Source organism: Microtus pennsylvanicus, chromosome 2 (genome assembly GCF_037038515.1).
Source record: "Microtus pennsylvanicus isolate mMicPen1 chromosome 2, mMicPen1.hap1, whole genome shotgun sequence".
NCBI classification, from domain to species: Eukaryota; Metazoa; Chordata; class Mammalia; order Rodentia; family Cricetidae; genus Microtus; species Microtus pennsylvanicus.
The window spans coordinates 121,316,100-121,343,472 of record NC_134580.1 but is presented as its reverse complement, the minus strand read 5'-3'; the positions used below and the strand labels follow the sequence as shown (position 1 = coordinate 121,343,472).

The 27,373-nt window shown below is 42.9% G+C and overlaps 2 protein-coding genes and 1 non-coding gene across 7 annotated transcripts; 2 read left to right on the top strand and 1 right to left on the bottom strand.

The window, feature by feature from the left end:
• Positions 1–4: 4 nt before the first annotated feature.
• Mgme1 (mitochondrial genome maintenance exonuclease 1) lies at positions 5–10,177 on the bottom strand. 4 transcript variants are annotated; one of them, XM_075962348.1, is made up of 5 exons: positions 9,950–10,177; positions 8,487–9,044; positions 3,327–3,543; positions 1,118–1,250; positions 5–820 (listed from the first exon to the last, which is right to left on the bottom strand). In XM_075962348.1, exons 2-5 carry the CDS (start codon positions 8,980–8,982, stop codon positions 659–661), a joined length of 1,008 nt encoding a protein of 335 aa, XP_075818463.1. In that variant the 5' UTR covers positions 8,983–9,044; positions 9,950–10,177; the 3' UTR covers positions 5–658. The 4 variants fall into 4 exon arrangements, with proteins under 4 accessions (XP_075818463.1, XP_075818464.1, XP_075818465.1 ...); XM_075962349.1 differs by lacking the exon at positions 1,118–1,250 and having other exon boundaries at positions 658–820; positions 9,950–10,074; XM_075962350.1 differs by lacking the exons at positions 5–820; positions 1,118–1,250 and adding an exon at positions 2,390–2,937 and having other exon boundaries at positions 9,950–10,109.
• Snx5 (sorting nexin 5) lies at positions 10,173–27,373 on the top strand. Of its 2 annotated transcripts, XM_075962346.1 has the most exons (14): positions 10,173–10,312; positions 10,548–10,630; positions 18,008–18,112; positions 18,660–18,770; positions 20,233–20,354; positions 20,877–21,000; positions 21,630–21,725; positions 23,025–23,130; positions 23,212–23,287; positions 24,072–24,111; positions 24,209–24,295; positions 25,404–25,563; positions 26,146–26,231; positions 27,025–27,373. In XM_075962346.1, exons 2-14 carry the CDS (start codon positions 10,580–10,582, stop codon positions 27,073–27,075), a joined length of 1,215 nt encoding a protein of 404 aa, XP_075818461.1. In that variant the 5' UTR covers positions 10,173–10,312; positions 10,548–10,579; the 3' UTR covers positions 27,076–27,373. The 2 variants fall into 2 exon arrangements, with proteins under 2 accessions (XP_075818461.1, XP_075818460.1); XM_075962345.1 differs by lacking the exon at positions 10,173–10,312 and having other exon boundaries at positions 10,439–10,630.
• Positions 14,410–14,649, top strand: LOC142845306 (small nucleolar RNA SNORD17). The gene has a single exon (XR_012909866.1). It is a non-coding gene; the product is annotated as a small nucleolar RNA SNORD17 (small nucleolar RNA).

The window sequence follows — 27,373 nt, the reverse complement described above, 5'->3', positions numbered from 1 at the left end:
AATAAAACCAAACAAAACCACTTTATTACTCTTTGTTTTTTTTTCCTCTCTCAAGGAAATAATGGCATTTATTTATCTTATTCAATTCCAAGAACAACCAATGATTATCTACCAAACACAGAAAAAAAAAAAAAAGGATTATATCAGTGTTGCTCTTAGCTGAAAAATCCCACAACAGTGTTTTTCTAGTATATGGCCTGCTGACTGACATCAGAAACAGATACTACACCCTAACAATGGTGACCACCGCTGGGCTTCACTGGTATGGGAAAGGCTCTGGCCCATGCTGTGGTTGAGTGCTCTAGCTTTCTAGGCAGCAGGCTGATGTGCTCTCCCTCTTCACACCCTGGTGGTTGGGACCCTCACCCCCTCCCTGAGAGCCCTAGGGGCATGCTTGGCACATAAAGCTTCACTGACTTCTGATCTCAATCCAAAGACTGGGCATCTTGCCAGGGACACAAAAAGATCTGCAAGTGAGTCCAGAAGTCACCAAGGTGACAGTCAATCCTGTGTGCCCTCTTCTGGGTAAGTAACAGAGGTAGTACAGCTGGTTCAGTGCTGACTTCTCACTAGCAATACGTCCCAACAAATTACATTTTCAGTTTGTGTTAATGTAACTCTCAGATTCGCCGAATGTTCCCAAGTCATATCCTGGCTTCTAGTCCGGCTTCAGAATACTGTGATTCTTTTGTTTTTGTGTATATTCTTCTAGTCGAAGAAGCCACTTGGCCCAATACTTGGAACAGAGCTCTTCATCCATGAAATGAGGGTGGGCAGGGGACCCGTCTTTATAGGCCACCACAATTAAGCCACACTGAACCTGGAAAGAAACACAGCACAGCTCCACTATCTCCTCTTGTTCCAGGGCGAACTGGCCAATGTTAAGCATCTACAGTAGTAGTTCCAAACCGAGGGCAGATGAGAGACTCAAGAATGGACTGTGCTCATTAAGCAAGAATGAGGGTGGGAAACAGCCCGAGAAGGGAAGTGCTCTGGAGATGCGAGAACCCTAAGGAACAGTCAGTAGTGTTATAAAGAGTGAATCCCGACACACACACACACGCATACACTCATGCTCACACGCACAAGCTTATCAAGCAGGAGCTAAGGTTCTGACCTGAAAGCTGTAGTGGGCATCATGGTTTACAGCACCCATGTACGCCACGACCTGTAGTGGGTTGTCATACGTATTGTGAATAAAAGGCTTTGGTTTCTCTGATGTCTTCCAATCAATCAGACATAGCTTGCCTCTAAGGAGAATCCAGAGGAAATCTTTGTAAGTAACAGTTCAAATTGAAAACCTCATGTCAGCAAGATGGCTCAGGGGGATAAGGTGCCTGCTGCCAAGTCTCACAACCCAAGTTCAATGCCTCGGAGGAGCAAGGTAGGAGAGCAAACCCCACATGTGCACCATGGTGTGGGAGTGCACGCACGAATACACACACACACACACAAATAGATAAATTAAATGTAATTTTAAAATCCCCTGAAGCCAGGTGGTGGAGGTGCATGCCTTTAATCCCAGCAATCAGGAGGAAGAGGCAAGTGGATGTCTGTGAATTCGAGGCCAGCATGGTCTACAAGTGAGTTCCAGGACAGCCAGGGATACACAGAGAAACCCTATCTCGAAACAAAACAAAACAAAATCCCCGGAAGCAGAAAAAACTCCACTAAGTTAGTTAACTCTTCTCTCTTGTCTGTTACGTACTTTAATTTTGGTTCCTTAATGACTGGTGCTTCTATCCTCCATTTTCCAAAATAGGCTTTATTTCTTAGAAGAGCACAACAGGCATGGTCTTCATGCCTAGAATTCTAGCAACTATGATGTGGAGGCAGGAGGATAGTCACGAGTTCAAAGCCAGCCTGGGCTATTGAGTGAGTTCACGCCTTCAGAGGGAAAACCAGGATGGATGGGCTGGACAGTTTCAACAACAGGGAATTCTATTATACACAAAGCACTCAGGAATAGGAAGCACATTTTTCAAGTTCAAATAATAATTCTTTATTCCTTGGGACTTCCTTTACTAACAGCTGGCAGAAACTAAAATTACAGCTACATCATGGTCTTGGTTAAATTTTTTTTGAAGTACAATATATCAGTCGTAAGGAACTCATTATGGACTGATTACACATTATGGCACTTTAAAATAAAAGCTGAGGTTCAATCTGTGGGAACCTATAATATATAGACATAAAAGAGAGGAGATCTGGATTCTTGCCTAAAGGTTTATATGCAGACACTTTTTTACCCCATCCATTCTGATATGATACAATCCCCACTAACTGTAGACATTCAGAAGATTAGAGTGTAGGGCCAGGCTTGGTGGCATATGCCTTTAGTCCTAGCATTCAGGAGGCAGAGGCTGGCATATAGTGAGTTCTGCGTCAGTTGGACTACGTGGTGAGACCCTGTCTGAAATAAAACCAAAAAAAAAAAAAAAAGAAGAAACAACAAATGAAGAGAGAAATTCTGTCACTTGGGACAGCATGGATGGATGGAAAATAGACAGTATACTAAATGAAATAAGTCAGCGGCAGAAATGATGTCAGTTACATGGGGCATCTAAAAAGTTAAATTTAGAAGCTGGGCATGGTGACTCATGCCTTTAATCCCAGCACTTGGGAGGCAGAGGCAGGTGGATCTCTTTGAGTTCGAGGCCAGCCTGATCTACAAAACAAGTTCTAGGACAGCCAGAGTTATTCAGAGGTTCAAATGTCACACACACAGATTCTACACTCTTCCCCCACATCCTGTTATTGCTCACATGCTTTATTTGGAATGGGGTATCTGTAGAAAATAGCCAGCCTTGGAATCGGGTGACTGGGGGAAAACAGTAACAGCCACGACTTAGAAACCGGAGTGGGTTCAGAATCCTTATCGTCTCAACCACTGTCTGGAAGCCAGGAAGAGAGCTGATGTTCCGGGCCAACAGATCACTGTACAATTTTTGGGAAAACAGGAAAAAGGGAGGGTGGGGGGCAGAAGAAAACAACACTGATTAAAGAGGAAAACAGAAAAGAACATGCAGGAATCAGCGTAGTCTTGCTGCTGGCATATTTCCTGGAGAAAAGGGAGAAGGGACAGGCTGGAAGACAGGCCACGCTGGGGCTACTGAAACACACTTTCCCCACCACTCTGATTTTTATATTGGCATCATAGTGTTTCCCCTGCTCTATTTCTCCCACCTCCTGCCATATTCCCACTTCTTTTTTACTTTAAAAAGGTGCAGGTCACAATTCCTCAGGCATATCTAGAAGTGGGTTAAGAGACGCCTGCCCGTGGACATCACTGCACCACCCACTGTGATGGACGCTCTTGTACTTACTGGTACTCAGCCACACAGTCCAGCATCCCTACATACTTCAGGGCCTCGTGCTGAACAGCGCTTTCCAGGGCTTGCACACCACTGATTTCTTTTAAAATATGCTGGACGCTTTTGATATAGCCAGACTGGAGGAGTTCTTCTCTCCCTTCTAAGTTCTCCTGGGGGGAAAGTATGCTTTCCAAGGCTTCATGGAACTGTCTGCCTTGTAAAAAGGTATCTAAAGAGAAAAATCAAGGGAAAATAAAAACTGAACCAACCGAAACCAAACCAAAGTAAGATTTAAACTATATACATTATAAACAAGTTATCTTTAAACGGCAACCCCTTCGACACAAAATTTCATCCTTTGTTTTTGTAGGGAGGGTCTTGTTGGTACTATAGGCTGGCCTTCAGTGTGCGGTCTTCTTAAGTAAGCGTCACATGTGGTATATACAGCTATGCTCAGCAAAATTCAGTTTCCCGTAAAACTTAAGAATGCACTTTCACCCCACCCTCCCATGCCTGAGACAGGGTCTCACTATGTAGACCAGGCTGTTTTTGACTTCACAGAGATCCATCGGCCTGCTACTGCCTCCCAAGTGCTGGAATTAAAGGCATGTGCCACCATGTCTGACTTATCTTCAAAAAATATTTTTAAAGTGTTTAAAAGAAAAACCACAGGGTCAACAAGCTGTAAATTTCTTTTTAATGTGTAGGAGTGTTTTATCTAAATGTATGTCTGTATACTACATGTATGTGTCTATTGCCATGGAAGCCAGAAAAGGGGGCATTGGGACTCCTGGGACTGGAGTTCCAGGTGGTTGTGAGTCACCACATGGGTGTTGAGAATCTAACCTGGGTTCTCTGGGAGAGTAGCAAGTTCTCTCAAACACTGAGCATCTCTCCAACACCCAAGCTGCCCAGAGGATGGAGATGAAGAAGAAAAGGGACAGCCATTCCTTTCTGAGATAGCCATGGAGGTCTGCAAGCAGCCATGTGGAAAGAGTGAAAAAGCCAAAAGTACCAGGAAAAGCGTACATAGGTTCTGGTTAGTCCAAAAGACAGACAGACAGACACACACAAGAAAAAAAAGGGAAAATTTGTAATTTTGAGCCAGGATTCATAAAGGTGGCAGATCTAACAGAGCTACTTGTAGCTCAGTGGCGACTGCATGGAGACCGTGGGCTTCTAGGAAGGAAAAGTACATTATTTCATTAAGGGGATGATTATCCCTCCCCATCTCCTAGCATAGTTTTGAGTGAATATACTTTCCTGAAGAGTGGTCCCTTAGGCTGACTGACCCTTCCAAGTGGATAAACTCTTCTGTTTTGGGTAGGTTGTAATCTTAGGTCTCCACCCAGGGTAGAGGGAGAGTGCATACTTCTGAGCAGAAGGAAATAGCTTAGTAGGCCTTAATGGAGCCTTGATCAAGACTACAGTAACCATGTTTGCCTAGCAGGCACAGCTAAGCATCTCCCTAGCCCTCCTTATATTCTTTTAAGAAAAGGAAACACAAACATATTTAATAAACGCAAGAATGCTATATTGTCACTTGATCAATGGTAAAGGAGAAAGAGGATGGGTGCACTCTTAGGCTAGGCATGGGTGGTGCTTTCAAACATTACTTAATTTTATGTAACTGAGCAAGATAATGACTGTGGCTCCTCAACTAACCTAGACTATCCTGTTAGCTTACCCAAAGCAAGAGTACCCTGGCATAAGTATCTTCCTGGCAAAGCTAGGAGCTAAGTCCAGGGGGCATGATTTATTTATTTTTAAAGATTTATTTATTATGTATATAGTGTTCTGTCTGTATGTCTGCCTGCAGGCCAGAAGAGGGTACCAAATCTTATTACGGATGGTTGTGAGCCATCATATGGTTGCTTGGAATCGAACTCAGGACCTCTGGAAGAGCAGCAGTGCTCTTAACCGCTGAGCCATCTCTCCAGCCTAGGGGGCATGATTTAGATGCACATAGACACATGCTTGCAGACAGACCCACAGAAAGAGGAAAACAATCTCATCCACATGGGGTCACAGTAAGCCATACTATGTCAAGTTCACAAAGACTCTGAAAGGCCAGTTCTACATAAGCAAAAACTGAAAGTGCTTCTGGGAAATGACTCAGAGAGTTAAATGGAATTCAGTTTAGGAGGTAAACTGCTCCACAGTTTTCAGCCCTGCTGAAATGGTCTATGTGTGAAAGGCCTACAAGGAATTTAATCCTGATGGAATTAACATTTAAAGAGATGCAGTGTTAGCTTACACACCACTTGTTAAAAACAGGAGGGGTTGTTAAGTAGCCTACAGGAGGTCATGAGTTTAACCACCAGTGCTATCAAATAATAATAAATTACTTCATTCATTGCCACGCAAATAGGCAACTCCCAGCTACAGACCTATCCTGGCTAGATTCTTCACAAATATGTAACCGTGAACATCTAGATCTCAGGAGCCCATGAATTTTAGGCTCAGAAAATGTGAAAAGTGATTCAACTTATAAAATTTAAAAACATTTGAAAATAGGTGGGCTGGGCACGGTGTGTGCCAGTGATCCCTGCACTTAGGAGGAGGCAGGAGGATCAAGAATATGGTCAGCTTCCTTTCTTCTGCTATTGCATGATCCCACATATGATTACTCTACTTGAAAGTAAATTTGCTCATTGCTTAAAGTCCGTATTAACGGAGAAACACAGCAGAGCTTTAGTCTAAAGCTGACTAGGAAATTGTCCGCCAGGACAGTGAGTTTATCCGGCTCCAAACAGAAGCCTTCTCCTTTACCAAGCAGCTCACCAGCCCATTTCTTTTTAATTTGGCCACAACATTTTTATTCCTCCACAGACTAGTTCTTACATCATGTCTACCAAACACCATGTGTTCCCCCCAATAAAAACAAGCCAATCTGTACCTACAGAGATGAGCCCTGTTCAGCCTGTCTTCTTTTTTCTTTTTCTTTTATTGAGCTATACATTTTTTCTGCTCCCTTCCCCTTCAACCCTCTCCCATGGTCCCCATGCTTCCAATTTACTCAGGAGATCTTGTCTTTTACTACTTCCCATGTAAATTAGATCTATGTCTGTCTGTCTAGGTTCTCTGGGATTGTGATTTGTGGGCTAGCTTTCTTTGCTTTATGTTTAAAAACCACTTATGAGTGAGCACATGTGATAATTGTCTTTCTGGGTCTGGGTTCCCTCACTCACACCAGTGCGTTTCTTTACTCTATGTCAAGGCCTGCCTATATGACCTGGCAGTTTTCTTTCATTTTTTAAAAATACTAACTAATTAATTTAGTGGTGTGTGTGTGCCAGCACTCCTGTGTGGAGGTCAGAGGACAACTTTCTGGGTGCAGTTCGAGTCATCAGGCTTGGCGGCAGGTGTGGAGCCTTCTTGCTTATACCACCTTTACATTTGTTATCAATAATTTTAGGGTTCCTGACAATTAAAACATTCTTAGTTTAAGGAAAATGAAAACAATTTATCATTAGAAAACTATCAACTCTAAATTCTAGTGGCACAAATAAAAACTTAGGATGTTATTACGAGATTTTCATTTTGTTTGCTTACAGCTTAGTGGTTTCCATTAGTCATTAAGAAGCACTCCCGGCATATAATCCTTGCCCTTCATAGCTGGGGATTGTTATAAGAGAGCCTCAATCACGTTTGCCACATCCAGGTACCACCTACATAATTATATGCGTACACTATTCTGGTATTTTCTTCCTAAGATACCTAAAAATAAGGACAATAATCTTAAAAGTGCTCATGTCTCTAGGGGTACATATATTCCTGGGGAAACAAAGGCTAAGGAATATCTATGTAAGCCCCTGTTTTAACCTAAACTATGTAATCCTTATGAAAGGAGCTCATTCTCACAAGCCGATGGCTTGCTCCTGACTCCCAGCTCCTCCCCCACCAGGGCCTCCTTATGTAGTCCAGACTGGCCTGAACATGTGATCTCCTTCAGTCTCCAGACAGGATCTTACTATGTAGCTCTGGAACTCACTTGTAGACCAGGCTGAATCACAGAGGTCTATATCTGCCTGCTGCTACCACCACAGTGCTGGGATTAAAGGTGTGTTCCTCCCTGCCAGGCTGAAAAAGGACCTGCTTTAAGGGAGCTACCCTCACTTGTTTTAGAAGTCAAGTGTCGAAGGCTGCTCAAAACACATTGCACAAAAGTCTCAAAGAACTAGTAAAATGTTTAAAAATAAGGAAGTTGAAGGCTAAAGTTTACTTAACTAGTTTTTAGTCAAGAACATTTGATTAGTTCAATTAGTCAAAATGTAAGTGGGGATCGTGTGTTCTGAACTGTGGCCAGTCTTTAAACTTACTGGTCAACTGACAATAATAAGTAGAACAATGGGTAATAATTAGATTCTGAGCCAAGAAAAAAAACCTAGACTTTCGTCAAGAGATGAAAAATAACTGATAGCTGTTTACAACTCAGATGCACTTTATGCAGTTTGTCAATTACTCGATCTATCTCATCCTTTTCTGTAAAAACAGTAGCATCTGACAGGAGGATTAAGTGAGTTAGCAGACACTGAAGGGACTCCGGATAGCTCAGGCATAGTGAGCATAGCTCTGGCAGGCCTTGCCCTTCTCCCCATTTCCTCCGCCTTGCTAAAAACCATTAGATTACTTTCCTAAAGCTAGCCACCAAGGTCTGTTCCCTCATTTGGCCACTTCCCCTTCTTGTGACTGAACCAAGGTTCAGCTATCAAAGTACTGAAGTCCAACAATCAGAAGCCCCCTTTGACTTGCCGAATTAACATGCCCAATGAAAATTAAACACCTTATCCTAACACACAGTTTCCCCTTGTACTTTTATTAACAGGCGTTTTCCTATGTGCCACATCTGTCTCCTCTCTATCCAGAGGCAGTCCTTTGTCCCTCCTGGATAAATATCCCTGCCCCCTTTTCCTTGTCCTGTCTCGTCCTTCCCCTTTCCCCCCATCTTCTGTGTTTATCTCTTATTTCCTGCCGTCTGTCCCTATGGGGCAAATCAATCTCCTTTGTGCTGAAAACCTGGCCTTGGGGATCCTGAGCCAGGAAATGCTATTTAATGCTATCTGAAAGGAGTGCTTCAGTAAGTTGCTTTTTAAGCCTCATTTTTTTGGACAGGAATGCTCTATATCCTAGAAACCAGAGACCAGACAAAACCAGAAACGAGAGAATTACTTGAAGTATATTCTGCGAATCCGTCTTCTCCCAGCTCCAGAATCATCCGCTGTTTCCACCTCTCCAGAAAGAAGCTCTGTTCTGGTGTCATGGTCTGCTGAAGGACGCGCGTCACACTGGGTGTCTCGTGTCTTTGCAAAGGGATCTTCAAGGGACCCGAAGCCCTGGGATGTGGTTTCCCACTTCTCTCTTCATTGAAGATAGGAAACCAGGTCTCTGGAACTCTCGCCGGCTGCTCTGGAGCCTTGTGCTTACACACAGGACCGAAGAGAACATCGTCTTCCTTGAACAATGACTCTGGGGTCTGGGCCGGGCCTTTGGACAAGACAGACCGCACTAAACGAGAGTACTTTCCTTGGTCTACTGTTTCATACGGGTTTTTTTTCTTCTGGCGGCACAAATAAGGGGAAGTGGAGAAACTCACAAGAGGGCTTGGTTTTACAGAAAATCTGTTGAAATGTCTAAGCAGCCTGCAGATGGTCAGAAGTGGCTTCATGTTTAGACTGTTCCCCTTCGCTTTCTCTAGTCTGTCATGTTTAAAAGCTTGCTGTACCTTATCTTTCAGAAAACAAAAGTGGTGTTAGATTTAACATGTTTTATATACTCAAACCATCAAAGTGAAAAGTCACACAAGAACAAACAATAAATTTCTGACATTTGGAGAAAAATCATTCCAAGAAAGATTCATCAAAATTATAGGAACCCGCATTCGTTAAATGTCACCGTGTCAGCCGTCTGGGACTGCTTTTTTTTTTTTTTAAAGATTGATTTATTTTGTATACACAGTGTTCTGCCTGCATGCCAGAAGAGGGTATACAGATCTCATTAGAGATGGTTGAGCCACCATGTGGTTGCTGGGGATTGAACTCAGGACTTCTGAAGGGCAGCCATTGCTTTTAACCATCTCACCAACCCCCTAAATCCTTAATGTGAAGTACTGTGACAAGGCCTAGAGGCACTGGCCAGGATACTTATCACTCATGAGGATGAGGCAGGATGATAGTTGAGTTTGGGGTTAGCTTGGCTTTGTCTCTGAAAACAACCCACCCCAAACACACATACCCCCAAACAAAACACCTCTGCTTACCACACACACACACACACACACACACACACGCGCGCGCGCGCGCGCGCACATATACACACCTCAAAACCAAATCCACAAATCTTTAACAGTTAAACCCCGCAGCCTATACACCAAACTGTTTACTGAACACTCCGCGTGGGCATTTCCCAGGTACTCTGCACACCCTTTAACATAGATGCTATCGTGACCCCGTGGTACAGATTCGGCACAGGAGTCCCTGCAGGTCACTCGTCTCAGGTGGGGCCCAACAACGTAATTCCAGAAAGTGACCTGTGCAGGTGTCTCCCATGGCGGGGACAGGCCAACTGCGGCCCCTCGTGCACAGGGAAGAGACTCTTTAGACAGACGCTCAGCCTACTGCAGGGTTCCGCTGTACCTGAGACACCACCACGTTCCTGAGCCCAGAGTGCAGTCAACCTCCCGGGACCCGTACTTTCATCGGTCCCGCGCTTTCCCGAGAGAGAGGCGGCTCCAGCATGCACTGCGGCGCTCAGGCCCCCCCACCCCGTTCCTCCTCCCGCGAAGCCGAAGCGCGGGCGCCTCCAATCCTCGCGTTTTCGCCTTCACGAGATCTTGCGTACGTCACCGTCTGTCGCCATCTTGGACCCTGGCTGAGCAATAAATTCTCCGGGCCGCCGCGCGCACTCCTTCTCGAGGCGCGCCTCTCCGGGAGAGGGCTCGGATCCCGCGTCCCCGTCCCGGCCTTGCGGTGCCGGTGTCCGCGTGGCGCGGAGCGAGGGTAGGCCCCCGCGTTGCTTCTTTGCCCGGCTCCAAGATGGACGGCGGCGGGGACGGGGGAGGCCGCTCTGGGGGAGCACGTGGCGTGCCGCTGGCCCGCGCCCGGGGCTGCTGGGATGGTGGCGGAGTCCAGCGGCCTCCAGCCGCCGTCCGGCAAGGAGGCCGGCGGAGGCGGGGCCGCGGCCGCCCCTGAAAGGCGCCCCGGCGGCGGCCCAGCCTCTTCTTTCCTCGCACAGCCAGACAGCCCCTGCTCGAGGCCCGCGTCGCCATGGCCGCGGTTCCCGAGTTGCTGGAGCAGCAGGATGAGGACCGCAGCAAGGTGAGGTCCTCCCTGCTTTGCTCCCTCCCTAGGGCCGGAGGTCCCGCCGGCCTTCCTGGGCTGCCTGTTCCTTCTCGGGGTTTCGGGCTGTCCTCGCAAGGGAAGCGCTTGCAAGACTCGGAGCTCCCTTCCACCCCATTCCCTTTATAAGTGTTTTCATGTGGGGGTCTCTGCACCCTCATCCTCTGGCCAGGTGGGACCCCGATTCTTGACAGACGCTCTGCCAGTCTTTTTGAGTGTGGCTGATAACCTGGAGGAGACCTTTCCTTAGGAGTGTGTTTCAAGATTCCTGAAACTCAACTCCTTGGTCATTGAAAAGCGAATCGGAGGCTCGCTGATTCCTACTCCGTTTTAAGAAAACGGCCTTTTCGTTTAAGCAAGTGGGAAAATTCCATCAAGACTCTGTAGCATGTTTCTTGCAACTTAAAAAAGCTATTTGTGTCCTTGTGGGAGTTGTAATTTTTAGTAAATCCTGTGTGTTAATCTAAGCCCCGGGCTGCAAATATCTTGAAGTCGGGTGCAATAAACGGAGGTTACTATGTAGGCAATTAAAGATCCCACTTTATTGGTCCTCAAAATTTGAATTTTGCACAAGTAAGTTATGAGTCACAATTTTGTGTGCAGAGTCGTCAGTATAGTTTTTCCAACACATGAGTTTAAAAGGAATCTAAAGAACTATTAGGAGCTCTTAACAGTTTAAGAATGCCTCTACTAGATTTTTTTAAAGTATTTGAATGGACAAACTTTCTTATAGTAAGTAAATACCATTCTGGAACACCAGTTGGATTGTTCCAACAACGGTGCTGTTGAAACAAGGGACTGTATTGAAATAGAACTTTGTACGTGATGTTTTATTTCTTTTACTCTAGAAGAATTAGCGACTTTTCTCTCCCCTAGCATTTATAATAGGTACTGGGTGGGATTTTGATGGCATTTTTTTCTCGTTTTCTGATACCTGTGTCTTTGTAACTTGGAGTAGAATGAGCTATGTAAGAAGACTTGATAGCCTCTATATTAATTCCTATATAAATGTAGTTTTAAAATGAGTTCGCTGTCACCCTGATCCAGCAAAATTGGAGATGGTTAAGGGTTTAATGCGTGCGGATACATACCTACAGTGGAGAGAATTACATAGCTTTTGCTTCCCGTTTGAGTTAGAGAAATAGAGGGAAATTACTGCTTATGTAGCACGTGGTTTCGTTTTTATCTGACCTGTACTAGGCTGGCGGATCTGGTCTGGGTGGCAGAAGTTACCCGAAGGAAATTTGGCAAGTGTCAAAATGGAACTGGAGTCCAAGTTGGGCAAATTTGTCAACTAATATATTTTACAATTTTATTTAAATGCTCCAATTTAGCTTGTCATTTCCACGAAGGTGTAATTCTTGAAGTTGTTCTAGTGACTATTCCCCGGAATTAAACTAATAATTAGAATGGGATGTTGGTGAGAAATGAACCCTGGAACTCAACCTCTATGCCTAAGTGCCTTGCACCTTTTTTGTCAGGCTTCCAATTACTGAAAGTCATTAAGACATACCAGATTCATTGTCGTGTTGGGGTCCGTCTAATTTAGGGTAGACAGGTGCAACAGCATTGCTTGTGTTGGGGTGTTGAGATTGTCCCTGGATAGTTCTTCGATTTTGAAAAGCTTGAGATTTTTTTTGACTAGATGGAAGTGGTGTTCCTAGCCTGAAATTCCAGCTTCCTGGGGTAGAAGGCTCGCTTTAAGGCCAGCCTGGACTAGCTAGTGACACATTAAATCAAAAAAATTTTTTTGAAAGGGTATATCCCTTTAATTCCAGCGTTTAGGAGGCAGAGGCCAGAGGATCTCTGGAGACCAGCCTGGTAGATAATGGGGTTATAGTGAGACTGTCTCAAGAACAAGAAAACTCTGAAAACAGAAAGTTGAGCCTATTTTAGCACTCAATTCTACAGCCATTTTTAAACTAGGGATTCTCCTTGTTAGAGGGCTGGGAATGTACCAGTGTAACTTGTCTGTCATAACATGTGCAGTGCCCTGAATCCAATCCTTAGTGCCTATAGTAATTTGACTGGAACTTTGTCTTAGAGGAGGATTGGTTATGAGGACTTAATGAAAGGACACCTGTGCTCCCCCCACCTGCTGCGTCTCTATAGACACTCTTGTTAACTGTGGTGGTTAGCCTTGAACTTTGACCAGTACTGTAACTAATCTAAATTTATCAGTTTTGTGCAGTGGAAGTTTTGCGTTGCAGTCATGGGACTCAGGAAGTGTGGCTTCTCAAAGCTGCCTACGCCTTAGTTCTGGATCAGCAACTGGCACATAGTATCTTAGTGTCCCATTTGTGAGCAATTCAGCCGGTTATGATGTATTCAAGTTTTTGCTGTGTAAAGTAGCCTGCCTGCTTTTAGGTGATGTTCTGGGTTTGGATTAAGTATGATCTAAGTGCTCATTTGACGAGATTTTATAAGTGACTGGCATCTGATCTAGAACCTTCATTTTAACTCGGACTCTGTCAAATTGTTTTGGGAGCCTGTCTTTTTCATAGTTCATAGCTGACAGTTTGACTGGAGATGACAGTGGCCGCCTCTCTTATCTGTAAACATTGTCAGATGTCCTTTGGCACTGAGCAAATTTACCCTTAGTTGAAAACCATGAGGTTAAATCAGCTTTCTAAAATGGTGTCATGGGTGGGGTGAAGTTTGCCAGTACTGCAAGGGTTTAGATCTGTGGTTAGTGGATTGTGAAAGGAAATAACATGCTACATTCAACTTGGATTGGTGAATGTTTGAAGCCTTTTCCAGATATTATCAGGAACTTTATCAAAGAAGCCCTTTGGTGAGCTTCTTCAAGTTTGCCTTTAATTTAACATTACGTACAGCTGTGTTGTCAGTGCCGAGGTTCACTGCACTCACAAAACCTTGTCCCTGAAAGACAGTACCCGCAATCCTAACACTATTCAGAAGCTTAACCTTCAGGATCAGGGTATTGGTCAGCATAGGCTGCCTAGTGGACTAGTAGCACGCACATACTTTTAAAAAAATTATTCTGCCGGGCGGTGGTGGCACACGCCTTTAATCCCAGCACTTGGGAGGCAGAGGCAGGCAGATCTCTGTGAGTTCGAGACCAGCCTGGTCTACAGAGCTAGTTCCAGGACAAGCTCCAAAGCCACAGAGAAACCCTGTCTCGAAAAACCAAAAAAAAAAAATTATTCTGTTTGGACATTATGTTGTGTTACAAACCTGAATGTCATAAGTTAGTCAGGTGTTATAAAAAGTAGTGTGGTTACAATCTTGTTGATACCTTGTGTTTTTTGAAAGAGTGTTTCTCCGGGACTGTATAACAGCCCTGGCTGTCCTGGAACTGCTTTGAGACAAGGCTGACCTCAGACTCAAATCTGCCTGCCTCTGTTTTCAGAGTGCTGGCTATTAATTTTTGTAATCAGAAGGGTACTAACTACAGGGCAGACATCTTGTGGTAAACTTAACTTCAGTAATACATAAATTGAGAAATTTTTCGGTATGGTCTAACTTTTCAGTTTGATGTGGAAGTCAGAGGACACTTGTGGGAGTTTGTACCCCCAACCTGGGGATCTATGTTCAGGTTGGCCACAGGTGCCTTCTTGCTGGGACAAGCACCTATTTCCTAGTAAGCCATCGAAGATCCTTTTTCTAGGGATCTAAAAGGAGGGAAGTGGAATCTTTTGCAATTATTTGATAATTGTCCAGATAGCTAAGATCCCTTGACATGACCTAAGGTAGCAATTTGCCATAATCTGACTAGTACCTGGGCTTGCAGCCTTGTGAAATGATGATTATGTTTATCCATTCGCTGAGTACGCTGCACTGACCTTCTTCCCAGTCTCAGTTCCTGTTCTGGGAACTTGGGGCTGAGTAGGCTCCAAATGCCCTGCTGTCTGCAGTGTTCTACTGTGGATTGCTTGTGTGTTGGTAGACTACTACTGGTAAGAATGGCTAGTGTCAGCAGGGATGGGTCTCTCCGGATTCCATCTCACCAAGATGAGTGGTGCAAATCTGATCACTTCCTGCAGCCCTTCTCGTTCACGTTCATAAGTTACTTTTTTACATTTGTTGTGTGAATGGGCACCTCCCACTTGCAGAAGTAAGAGGAAAATGGCCTGACTGGCTGAGAGAGTATAGTGCCTATGGATGCTTCAGTTGCTTTTTGTGCACTAGTACCACATGTATTGACAGAACACATATAGATGAATTGCATGAATTTAGCTATCTTCGGAATAGGAGTAAACAGTAGGATTGATATTTGATTCACTTAACACAAAAATTTGAATTTAGGACTGTTACGTATATGTATGGTTTTCTGCATTAGAAATGGGAAATAGAAAAATTATTTAAATAAGAAAAAGTATTTTTCTTTTGTGCTACTTTTTTTTGTATTGATCAAATGAAAATGGAAATAATAGGGAATGACACTGTATGACTAGGCCCTTTTCCCTCCCCCAAGGTTTTTTGTGTAGCTCTGGCTCTCCTGGAACTTGCTCAGATCAGGCTGGCCTCTGTCACATCCACATGTACTGCCTGGCGCTGTATGACTTCTTAACACTTTACAAAAGCTGGGCTAGATTGACAAAGCATTTTGATTGTATGGCACCGGTCTAAAGGAGAGCTTGCAAGTACTTTGACAACCTAAGCAGTTGGTTACCATGTCTCATTTTTGTTTCTCCTGAGTTCTGAGGTTTTGAAGTCATGTCTTAAACATTCTAGCTACTTGGTATCAGCTGGCCTCTTGCCACAGCCTTGTAAGTACTGAGACAACTCTTTTAAAACTTTACCAGCAGTGTTTTAATCCTTGGAGGCTGGCAGGTCTCTTCTTGAGTTCAAGGTCTACATAGCAAGTACCAGGCCTTCCTCACCTTAAAGATATTTAACAATGCTTCTTTACTCTGGTGAAGTGGATAAATATACTTGCTGAGGGATAGATGTGGTAGGGAAATATTAAGTTTGTGCAAGAGTGGATATTGTTTTAAATTTGCTCTACAAATATTTTAAAGGGTCTCAGCAAGAGGTAACTATAATAAAAATCTGGCTTGCCCAAGGTTGGATTTGGTTCTGAAGCATGTTACCAACATGGTTACCTTCCCACTTATGATTTAAATGAATCTTCCCCCTCTTATCCCTAAGGCATTTGTCCCAAATTAGGCACATAGTTGGCCAATACTGTGAAGTAATCGGCAGTACTTTCATGCTTCAAGATCCAGGGAAAGGGGCTGAGTCAGCCTGGAATAGGGCTTGCTTTCAGAAGTTCCCAGCATCCATGTCAACAGCTCTGCCTGTGACACTAGCTCCAGGGGATCAGATCTGGCCTTAGCAACAAGAGGACAGACCAATAGACACAAACACAAAAATTTTTCTTTAGAAGGAAGATTCATAGGGTCCGGGCTGAGGATACTCCGTAAGAATCCCATGGCAATCTAACAAAACCTACAGCACCAGGCACGAAAAACCTGGTTTCTAAAGCACGCTTACCATCTTTGAGAGGTTAATCGGAGTCGCTTAAGACATTCCCCCAAAATAAGGCTATTGGTATTGCCCTTGGTTGTTGTTCCATGGGTAGAGGGTAAGTCCCTACTACTACTGAAGACACAGGGTCCAGAGATCCTCTGAGCTGAAAAGGACCTGATAGGAAAGACCTTTGAATTTTCATGGTACAAAGAGGCGCTCTGCAAGTTTCCAAAAGAGAGAAGCAATCAACATTTCTGCCCACTATTGTGCCTATGAAGCATGACTGCCTAAGCATGACCTGAACAAAATAATTTTATGTTGGGTTACCCAACACGAGAAAGTGAGTATTAGTTAGCATTAGGAAGGTTGAGAACCACTGAATAGCATACTAACTCTAGTAACCTGGATTATGTGACTTTAAAAATAAGGGAATGAGCCATGCCTTTAATTCCAGTTCCTGGGAAGCAGAGACTGGCTGATGCTCTGAGTTCAAGGCCAGACTGATCTACACAGTTACTCAACAGGGCAGCTAGGGCCCCACAGAGAGACTGTCTCAAAGGAAAAAAAAGAATAAGGAAGTGATTATTCAGAAGTATGGACATTGTTGCTGAGTTCAAGAAAATACACCCAAGAGAAGTGTCTTAAAGATAGGCTGCCCTGTGTATTTACTAGTACTGCCATTTCTGAAACCTGGCTGTTGGTTTTATTCCTATCCTAAGCCCACCTGACCATAACAGTCATGAAATATGAAATGACAGCTTGCCTTTGCAGTTTATATGTTGATAATTTTTGGAGGCTGTGTCTACTTAATAACAGAAAAGGAAGGTTGCTTATCAGAAATATCAGAATTAAGCAAAGTTATGATTTTAAAATTCCCTTGAACTTCAGGCTTTCAAGTGTGTTCAGCCTCTTGGCATATACTCTGGTTAGAAGAAAACTCATGTTCTATAAGCTTATTCTGTAGTCTGTAAGTGCATATTTTTTAGCTGTGGACTCTGCAGGGATCTCAGATGGGCATGTAGGAAACTGAGCAGAGTGCATTTGGGCAAACTGGTGCTTATGCTGAGGTGTCAGATATTTTTGGTATGGTAGTATTTGTATAAATTTCGTTTTTTCGAGACAGGGTTTCTCTGTATCTCTGGCCTGGAACTCACCCTTTAGACCATGCTTGCCTTGAACTCAACAGAGGTCCACCTGCCTCTGCCTTCTGAGTGCTGGGATTAAAAACATATGCTACCACTGCTAGGTAGTTAAGCATATTTCTGAGTGCCTGACTTTTTTTTGGAAAATGTTTTCTAAAACTATTATATTTCATATGGTATATGTTGAATATATTCATACAAACCAGCTTCTTCTATAACCACCTTCCCTTATCCAACTTTGAGATTTTTTTTTCTTTTCCCGAATCAAGTCCAGATTGTATGGCCCAGTTTGATCTTAGGAGTGGGACATGCCAAACTCAGCTTCAGGGATATGAAGAAGAAAAACAGCTGGGTTTAGTGAATCTTGAAAGGGTTTGCTTTTATTGGGGTCATTTGTTTTGGTGGTGCTAGAGTTTCAGTTCCTAGATTTATTTAGAGGCCTTTCTACCCAGGATCCTCTTGCCTGAGAGCGACATCTCTGACTGTGCCAGTCTGAGCTAGTGTAGACCCTTTTTTACTTGGTAATGAAGGGATGGAAACAGGGTCTCATGTAGCTCTGGCTGTCCACTATGTAGACCAGGCTGTCTTGAACTCAAAGAGATCTGTGAGTGCTAGGATAAAAGGTGTGCACCACCATGTCCTGTTACTCTAGACCTTATAGATCTTTGGATGGTGTGGCCGTTGGTCACATCATTAAAGAACACTTGCTGGCTTTCCCTCTCCCAGTGGGAAATAACTCTGATCTAAACATGTGACTGGTAATTAAAATGTATTTCAGCTCAGATCTGTGTCTGTGGACCTGAATGTTGACCCTTCGCTTCAGATTGACATACCTGATGCTCTCAGTGAGAGAGATAAGGTCAAATTTACAGTGCACACCAAGGTAAGTGATAGAATAACCTCAGTAGTAACTACTATTATAGGTTGCCTTTTCAGATGAATGTGGAAAGAGATTTCTTGAGCTGAAATGGTTATTGTTTTTAGGGGTAGTTAGCAAACTTCTGAGAACTTGAGCTTCTGTCTTGCTTGTGGAGAGTTCCGCTCCATGTGTTGTGCTTCTGTTGGTTCCTGCCTGCTGGGGTGGAGCCCTTAACAAGCAGCTGTGCAGCTCAACCACTTTCACAGCTTTAACTCTCCCTTTTGCTTATCATTTGCATATGAGGTAAATCACTGGGATGAAAAGGAAGCCAAGGACAATTTCCAGAGCCTTAGTAAACCGTGGTAGAGACATTGATATGTTGATGTTCTGTTTGTGACTGTAAAGTTGTTAACTTCCTAGAACTTTTACTACACAGCAAGCTTCTAAAGGTCTTGTGCAGAGTATTTCCTAGAGATGAGACTGTTAAGCTACCTAGGTTTGTGATATTGATTGTGAAGCCTAGGGAATGAATCTTGATCTAATGGTGGGTAACCACTTCTTCTCTTCACAGACCACGCTGCCCACATTTCAGAGCCCGGAGTTTTCTGTTACAAGGCAGCATGAAGACTTCGTGTGGCTGCATGACACTCTTACTGAAACAGCAGACTATGCCGGGCTTATTGTGAGTTCATTTTAGTGAGAAATCAGATTATTTAACTTGTACCTTGCTTTTTATTTAAAGAGACTGTATTTTGCAGTGGTTTGTAAAAATTTTATTTCCTCAGACTATTTTTGTCCATTAACTGTTGAAAACATTTAAAATCTGACTAGTACAGGAGCAGTGAGCCTACAGGTCTGTGCTTATTATATAAGTAAGGCAGAGTTTTAACTTTATTTTTGGTTTTTCTCATCTGTCTTACTTATTTTGAGACAGGGTTTCTCTGTAGCTTTGGAACCTCTTCCTGGAACTAGCTCTTGTAGGCCAGGCTGGCCTCGAACTCAATGAGATCCACCTGTCTCTGCCGCCCAAGTGCGGGAATTAAAGGCATGTGGGACCACCGCCCGGCTTCTTTTGTCTTTTTTAACAATTTATTTTAAAATCTGTGTATTTGTGTCTGCGTGTGGATGCCCACAGGTCAGAGGAGTGTCTTAGCCCCTAGAGCCGGATTTTACAGTGCTTGCAACCACTATGAATTGAACTTAACCACTAAGCCATCTCTCCAGCCTTCTGGGTGTCTCCTTCACAGCTACCCAAGGCACCAGTAGGATTAAGTTACAGGACGTCTTGAGTATTAGTATGGTAAAATTCCTGAGTGGTACTTAGAGTGACAGAGACAGTTGGCAGAGCTTGTGGCTAGATTTTAAATGGTTTAAAATGTACATCCTGTCCTGCTGAGCAGAAGGAAGAGTGTTCCGTTAGTGATTTCTCTCTTGTTCTTTGATATGGGATCTCAGCCCAAGATGACCTGGAACTTGAGCTATCTGTTCCTGGGTGCTGTATACCATAGCTGTCTGTAATTTCTTACATTGAATCATTACTTATTTCTTTTTTGTTCAGGAATGTTAATTTAAAAATAATTAAACTTGGTTTTGTGATGTGGAGGATCAAACACTAGGTAGGGAGCTCTACCTGAGTTAGATCTCCAGCACCAAAGTGAGAATCTTCAGAAATGGGAATTCTTTTGGGTGTATGGAAACCTCGTTCTTAATGATTAGTCATCATTAGCATTGATTGTACCTGTTCTAAGCTGACGGTGAAGAAGTGTATGTGTACTGTGGTGTTCTGCCACTAGTCTAAAACTGAAAAGATGATAGCATTCAATGCTCTCTGAGGAGGTTTTGTTTTTTGAGATAGTTTTTCTGTGTAGCCTTGACTGTCCTAGAACTATCTCCGTTGACGAGGTTGGCCTCGAACACAGAGATCCGCATGCCTCTGCTTTAAGAATGCTGGGATTAAGGTCTGCTACCATGCCCAGCTAGGATAATTCCTTTGTGAAAGGTCAGAAAGAATTAGGTTTGCCGATTTCCCCCCCCCCACACACACACACACTCCGTTGGGGTGGCCATCTTCATTGGCAGTACTGATGAGATCACAGCTACCATATATATAGCCACTGGGATAAAATTACTTGTCTCTGCTATAGATCCCTCCTGCTCCTACAAAGCCAGACTTTGATGGCCCTCGAGAGAAGATGCAGAAACTGGGAGAAGGGGAAGGATCTATGACAAAAGAAGAATTTGCCAAGATGAAGCAAGAACTGGAAGCGTAAGTGAATTTTCTTACTCTGTTCTGACAGAAGCACACAGGAACCGAGTGACAAAGACCTAGTGTTAAAAATAGGGACCATATTTTGTAGATTTTGACACGTTAGATGGGGTGCTTCAGGAACTTCACTGTAGAAGGTAGCTAATGCTGCCACAGAGTTTTGAATGACCACATAGGTGCCTTCAAAGTGTAGGCCAGGGCCACAGATTATTAACACCTTAAAAGTTTGCACACAAACCAGCTAGTTATGAGACAGCAAATTGCATGTAAGCTTGGGGTCTCAGACTGCAGCAAATTCAGTTACCATTTGCAGCACTTTTTAACCTTCATTGGTTTATTCTACTACTTCCAAAATGGAAGCTACCGTATTAACTAGCTACTGAGCTGAGTTATAGTGTTTAGGTAAGTCTAGTTGCAGTTTTCTTTAGTGATCATGAACAGAAGAGTGGAGTTAAGGAGTGAGCTGTATTGGGCAGGAATTGAGCAATGCCAATTGAATTCTTTATGCACATGTTTTTTCAGTGAGTATCTTGCTGTCTTTAAGAAGACTGTGTCTTCCCATGAAGTTTTTCTTCAGCGACTTTCTTCTCACCCTGTTCTCAGTAAAGACCGCAACTTTCATGTTTTCCTGGAGTATGATCAGGATGTAAGGCAATTTTTTCCATTTCCATAGTTGGAATTGTAAAATATGAGCTTCTTGAGTTTAAATTTATCTGTACAGAAAAAGGTAGAGAAACAATGCTTTCTCTTCTGCTTAGATCCCTATATAGCTCACTTCGGGGAAAAAAAAAACTCTGCAAGAACACCCCCCCCCAGACTAGTTTCCTTCCTTCTGGTTTAATATTGGAAGAATTGAAATTCATGTACTTTATTCTGTAGTTATTTAAGTCTGTTTTTTCATGTGTATTAAGCAAGCCCTGATTTATGAAACCTTTAATCTCAGCAGATTTCTGTGAGTTGGAAGCTCAGTGAATCTCTATATAGTAAGTTCTAGGAGAGCTGGAGCTGCATAGTGAGATGTCTCAAAGGGGAAAAACATCTTTAAATTCTTGATCAATAGGATCAAATAGGACTTGGTACCTCCATGATTCAGAAATGTTAGGTTAGCCTTTTAGAATATGGTAGTCTGTTTGATATTAGCCACTCAGTGTTGTAGATTTAATGGTTTGAGGAAAGATTACCTATGCTAGTAAACATGTTTCTTGTGTGATTACTAAGATATGCTAGCAGAAACAGATGCCATATCAAACTTCTTTTGGAATTTCCTTCCTTTAGCTAAGCGTTAGGCGGAAAAATACCAAAGAGATGTTTGGTGGCTTTTTTAAAAGTGTGGTGAAGAGTGCTGATGAAGTCCTTTTTTCAGGAGTGAAGGTAAGAAGCTTGGGCTCTTTCAGAAAATTCTTGGTTTCGTGGGAATAGATGGTTTTCTTTGGAGAAGGGGATTGTTTATAAGACAGGCACTTTAGGCAGTGGGGGGTGTCCCCCTCCCCCGTTTTGGATTTCTCAAGACAGGGCTTCTCTGTAGCTCTGGCTGTACTGTACCAGCCTGGTCTCGATGCAGGCTCTTATCTGCTAGTCTCTGTCTCCTAAGTGCTGGGATTAAAGGTATGGGTCACCATGCCTGGTAACTCAACTTTCATTTACTTCCTCAGAATACCCTTTCTCCAACATGAACTTTTTCATCCTTGGATCCTTTTTTGGAAAGATGTAGGTTACTGATGGAAAGAGAAAATAAGCTATAGCAGAGCAAGGTGTCACAGGGCTGTCTATGAACCTCGTAGGGAGGTGGAAGCCACACTGTGACATAGCATGACCCTGACTGAAAAAAACAAGTATTAGGTATGTAGCTCTGTGGTCCTGAAGTCCTCAGATCCACAGAGTATGCTGGTGCCTGCTTAGCTGGGCACAAATAAGGAGTTGGTTTGCCTTTCTTGACAGGAACTCAACTTTGCAACCTTGAATGGCCTTGATCCTCCTGCCTTTTCCTCAAAAAGGTGTTTGCTACCAGACCTTGTGGGAACTAAATTTTAAATCTTACATATACTAGATTTTATGTACTTAGTACAAGAGGACGTGTTTACTGATGTTGCTATATGCTGAAATTACTGTTTTTGAATGTTGTCAAGATTAAAGTTAGCATTTGGCTTTTGTTTGTGGAGTGGATAGAGCTCCTAGAAGATAATGGAAAAAAGTTCTATTCTTGTTCATGAATGCCTTATTTCTTCACACTGAGTGCCTTCCTGTTCTTTGTAAACAGTGATTTTTTTTGACAGCTATTGCCTCTCCAGGGATTGATAAGGGAGCTTTGGGCACAGGTGCTAAGAGAAAGGAAAGATTGGAAATGGAGTTCAAATCAAAAACAAGACAAAAACATGGACACAAAGTTACACAAATAAAATGGTATCAAGGCTAGGTATCTGTCCCCTGACAACTGCACAAGAATACTTGGGTGTAGAAGGTATCATCAGTATTGGCCATTCGTACAGTGCTGTGCTAGTGCAGCCTGTTAGTACTTGTCGTCAGTCTTGGGAATTGTAAGTATGAAAGTCTCCTGGTAATCTAGTGTGTACAGGTTGATTGTTAATAACCATTTTGTTTAGATTGGAGTCCAACCTAGGCTCGTTTGCTCTATTCTTGATATTTTTGCTTAAGTTTCTCCTTCCTTTTTAGGAGGTGGATGACTTCTTTGAACAAGAGAAGAACTTCCTTATTAACTATTACAACAGGATCAAGGATTCCTGTGCTAAAGCTGACAAAATGACCAGATCTCATAAAAGTAAATACCTTTACCCACGGCCACTTAGAGCTCTGTGTATGTGCTGCTGTCAGATAACAAGATCTGTGCTTGTTTCTCCAGGTGTCGCTGATGACTACATCCATACTGCAGCCTGCTTGCACAGCTTGGCCTTAGAAGAACCCTCAGTCATCAAAAAGTAAGTCTGCAGTTCAAGCAAAGTGCTTCCCTCGCTTATGCAATGCCCTTACTTAGTTCACCCCATAGACCTTTACTTTTCCCAGATCTTCTCCACAGTGAGGCACAATGAAAAGGGGACCAAGTCTGGCCTAGCCTTCACAAAGCCCTGTACCCCCACCACTTAGGAGACAGGAGGATCAGATATTCAAAGTCACCCTTGGCATAGTGATATCGAGACAAGGTTGAGCTATATGAGTAAAGCCCCAGCTTTAGACACATTAAAAACCCAAGAATTAGTGCTGGTTTTCAGTTCTGTCCTGGAACATAATCTAATCAAATGTAATTTTTAGCATCCAAGTCTTAAATGCACTTTCCTTGTAAGGCATGGTTACCTTTGAAAAGGCACTCTCTGGCCTTTTGATGCTTGGTTCTTTTTGCTGGGTGTTGGCCTTAACTTTTTCAGGAGACCTGATTATGAGAATTTTGGCCTTGGTCACTTCTTAGACTTATCAGTCCTGGGATTTTCAGGTTTTTCCTTACATACTTCTTTCTGACTTGGAAGTTTGAGACAGATGAGATGAGTGCTTAGGGGGGTGGTTCTCAGTAGCTAAGGAGCCATTCCTGGAACTCACTCTGTAGACCAGGCTAGCCTTGAATTCACAGAAATCTGCCTGCCTCTGCCTACCAGATGCTGGTACTAAAGGCATGTAACACCATTATTCAGCTAACCTTATAAATATTGTGATTTTAAGAGATAACTCTTAGGAGATCATAGAGAACTGTGACCTTCTATATGCTTTCAGGTACCTATTGAAGGTTGCAGAGCTATTTGAGAAACTGAGGGTAAGTTTTGAGTTGGTCTTGGTAATTATTTAGTTAAGGTCCCTAGATTTGATTTCTGCCTGGGTGGTAACTGGTGACCTTTACTTGTTTAAATTAGAAAGTGGAAGGTCGAGTCTCATCAGATGAAGATTTAAAACTGACAGAACTCCTCCGATACTACATGCTCAACATAGAGGCTGCAAAGGTAAAGTTTAGCCCATTAGCAGTGCTAGTATCTTGCCCAATAGAAATTTAATGCTTAAGATAGTTCCTTTGGGCCTCAAAGGAATGTTGCTTTATATTGGGGTACGCGTGTTTGAGATGTGTGCACGCGTGTGAATAATCCTGAGAATAACCTTATGGATTTTTTCCTTCTGTGTCATGCATTTTACCCTCTTAAACAGATCCTCTTACTGATGTAGGACTTATACGGTAGGTTTCAAGGATATTGGACACATGTTTGTTTTTTTTTTTTAAGATTTATTTATTTATTGTGTATACAACATTCTGGCTCCATGTATGCCCACATGCCAGAAAAGGGCACCAGATCTCATTATAGATGGCTGTGAGCCACCATGTGGCTGGGAATTGAACTCACAACCTCTGGAAGAGCAGCCAGTGTTCTTAACCACCGAGCCATCTCTCCAGCCCCTGGACACATGATTTTATTTTAAATTAGGTGGCTCCTGGTGCTGCTGATTTCCAGAAGTGGGATTTGAGGGGCAGGGTGTTCCTCTCTGGGTTGTGACTCAGAGGCATTCTTCTTAACTCTGCAGCAAATATGCTTGTTTGATATATAGTGCTTCCTTTTTTGATACAATTTCAGTTTTTTGTTCAACTAGAAGGAAGTTTTCATCTGGGTTTTTCTTCTGTATTAGGGTTATGAATGTTGGGAATTGGGCACACTCATTTTGTAGGTGGAGCCCCTTAGCACCCTTCTGGTCCTAAGGATCAACCCTAGAGGTATTCTTGGCGAGTACTATACCAATAAGCTATATCCTCGGTGCCTTGTGACATTTTGAGATTATGTTGGATAAAGGGGCTAGATAGATGTGGCACAGTTAACACCCATGTCAGGTGTACCTTCCACTCTAGGGATCTGATAACTCCAGACTTGTATGCAAATGCACATAGCTACATAAATAAAATCTTAATGCTAGAGAAATGGGCCACAGTCTCGGCTTTTATTATTTCAAAGTGTTGGTATTCTTTAGTCTACCTTTGTATGTGTCTAGACATTTCATTTTTGGGTACACAATATTTTTCTTTTTTGTTCGCTGGAGATTATGTCATAGCTATTAATTTCCTTCCAGGATCTGCTATACAGACGCACAAAAGCCCTAATTGACTATGAGAATTCAAACAAAGCTTTGGACAAAGCCCGGTTAAAAAGCAAAGATGTCAAGTTGGCTGAGACTCACCAGCAGGAATGCTGCCAGAAATTTGAACAGCTTTCTGAATCTGCAAAAGAAGGTTGAGCGTTTCTTCTGTGCTCAGTTTTTATTTGGACACATATTAACAAATTATGCAGAAGTAGTAACTCCTCCCTCCAGGGCTGGAATGCAGTTCTGGTGGACTATCTCCCTGCATTTGTGAGACTATGGGCTGTCCCCAGTAATACAAGAAAGGTGAATTTTAGTACTGAAGAAAATCCAGCTGTTCTTGTTAGGTTGGGGAGGGGCTGGAGAGTTGGCTCAGTAGTTGAGAGAGAGTACTTGCTCTTACAGAGTTCCAGAAGCTCTCTGTATCTTGCCTTGATGGGCATGGGAAACAAAGCCTCAGTGTAAATACTAGAATGTATCTTATGATAGGACAGTGAACTTGAGTCATCCTTAATTCTTCAAGTTTTCATAAGGAAGGTCTGGAATCCTACCAAGGTGGAGGAAAGGATTACCCCAAATTTGGGCTGCCAGTTCTCTAACCAAGGCATGTTTATAGCCCACATGCCAGCAGTGTGTGCTATAAGAAAGTGCTGGAGGTCATTTTGAAAGGGGTTTTGAGTGGAAAAATTGATCTTCCTTATAGCTTGGTAATTTTAATTATTTATTCCTACAGAACTGATAAACTTCAAACGGAAAAGAGTGGCAGCATTTAGAAAGAACCTAATCGAAATGTCTGAACTGGAAATAAAGCATGCCAGGGTGAGTTCTTTAACCTGCATTTTAAGGACTGCCAGTTGATTGACCCACTATTGTGGAGACAGATTGACTTGAGGTTTAGAGGAATCTTTCTTGCCTCCCTCTCAGACCTGACAGGCCACTTTCTTAAGATATGTGATTTTTGTTAGTAAAGCTCTTCAGAACCTTGTGTGGTGGTATAAACCTTAAGAGGCTACCATCAGCAAGAGAATTTCAAGTTTGAGGGTGACTTGGACATAGTGAGATGCTGCCATTTAGTTACACATACCAAAAGGGGCATTTTAGTGCTTGAGTTTGTTTTTGAGGCTTGGAACTTTGTAGCCTTAGCAGCTAGTGTGAACTCAGAGATCCCCCTGCCTCTGAAGTGTTGGGACCAAAAGTAAAAACTAAAAATTTATTGTTATGTGGTATGTACTTAGCTTGGCAGAGAAACTGAGTGGCATGTGCTTAATCCTGCACATGAACCATGGGTTAAAGAGTTTTGATCCTATATTTAAATCACAATTGAGTTTGGATGGGCTCCGTAGATCACTGCCCTAGAAATAATGAAGGGCATAGATTTGGTCCCTGCTAACAGCAACAATCCTTACTGGGGTTTTATCAAGTCTTTTTTTCTTCTGATTTTGGCATTAACAGAACAAGGTACAGGTTTGGGGTGTGGCAGGAGGAGTGGACACTAGCTTCATGTACTGGAGGAAAGTGCCAGCCCAGTTGGGCTACTTCCAATTCAGAATTCATGAGGAAAACTAGGTTTATTTCATTCACTTTCATAAACATGCCTTTTTTTTCCCCCTAGAACAATGTCTCCCTCTTGCAGAGCTGCATTGACTTATTCAAGAACAACTGACCTGTTTTTACTCTGAAGACACCAGTGTGAAAGCCAGCATCACTTGCACTTAAATCATTATTGCAAAAGAAATAGCTTTGACTAGTTTAAAAATCATGTGAATAAATACTTTGATTTCTAAAAATCTTAACATTTAACCATGTTGGTTTAAAAATATTTTCATTGCATGTTACTTGGACATAACTAATCTTTATTTCTTATGCATTTAATACCTCAAAGTAGGTAGAATCTAACAGATTCTCCTATAGATTGTCAGGAATTACTAATAAATGGTATGGAGATGTGTGCCTTCTGGAAA

What these genes read in the sequence shown, in the direction of transcription:
- Mgme1 (XM_075962350.1), bottom strand. Translation starts at nt 8,982, where the DNA reads ATGAAGCCACTTCTGACCATCTGCAGGCTGCTTAGACATTTCAACAGA. An exon ending in ATTCGCAGAATATACTTCAA is followed by an intron (nt 3,544 to 8,486) that starts GTAATTCTCTCG and finishes TTTTCTCTTTAG; the next exon opens with ATACCTTTTTACAAGGCAGA. An exon ending in GACTGTGTGGCTGAGTACCA is followed by an intron (nt 2,938 to 3,326) that starts GTAAGTACAAGA and finishes AAAATTGTACAG; the next exon opens with TGATCTGTTGGCCCGGAACA.
- Snx5 (XM_075962346.1), top strand. Translation starts at nt 10,580, where the DNA reads ATGGCCGCGGTTCCCGAGTTGCTGGAGCAGCAGGATGAGGACCGCAGC. An exon ending in ATGAAGCAAGAACTGGAAGC is followed by an intron (nt 20,355 to 20,876) that starts GTAAGTGAATTT and finishes ATGTTTTTTCAG; the next exon opens with TGAGTATCTTGCTGTCTTTA. An exon ending in TCAACATAGAGGCTGCAAAG is followed by an intron (nt 24,296 to 25,403) that starts GTAAAGTTTAGC and finishes ATTTCCTTCCAG; the next exon opens with GATCTGCTATACAGACGCAC.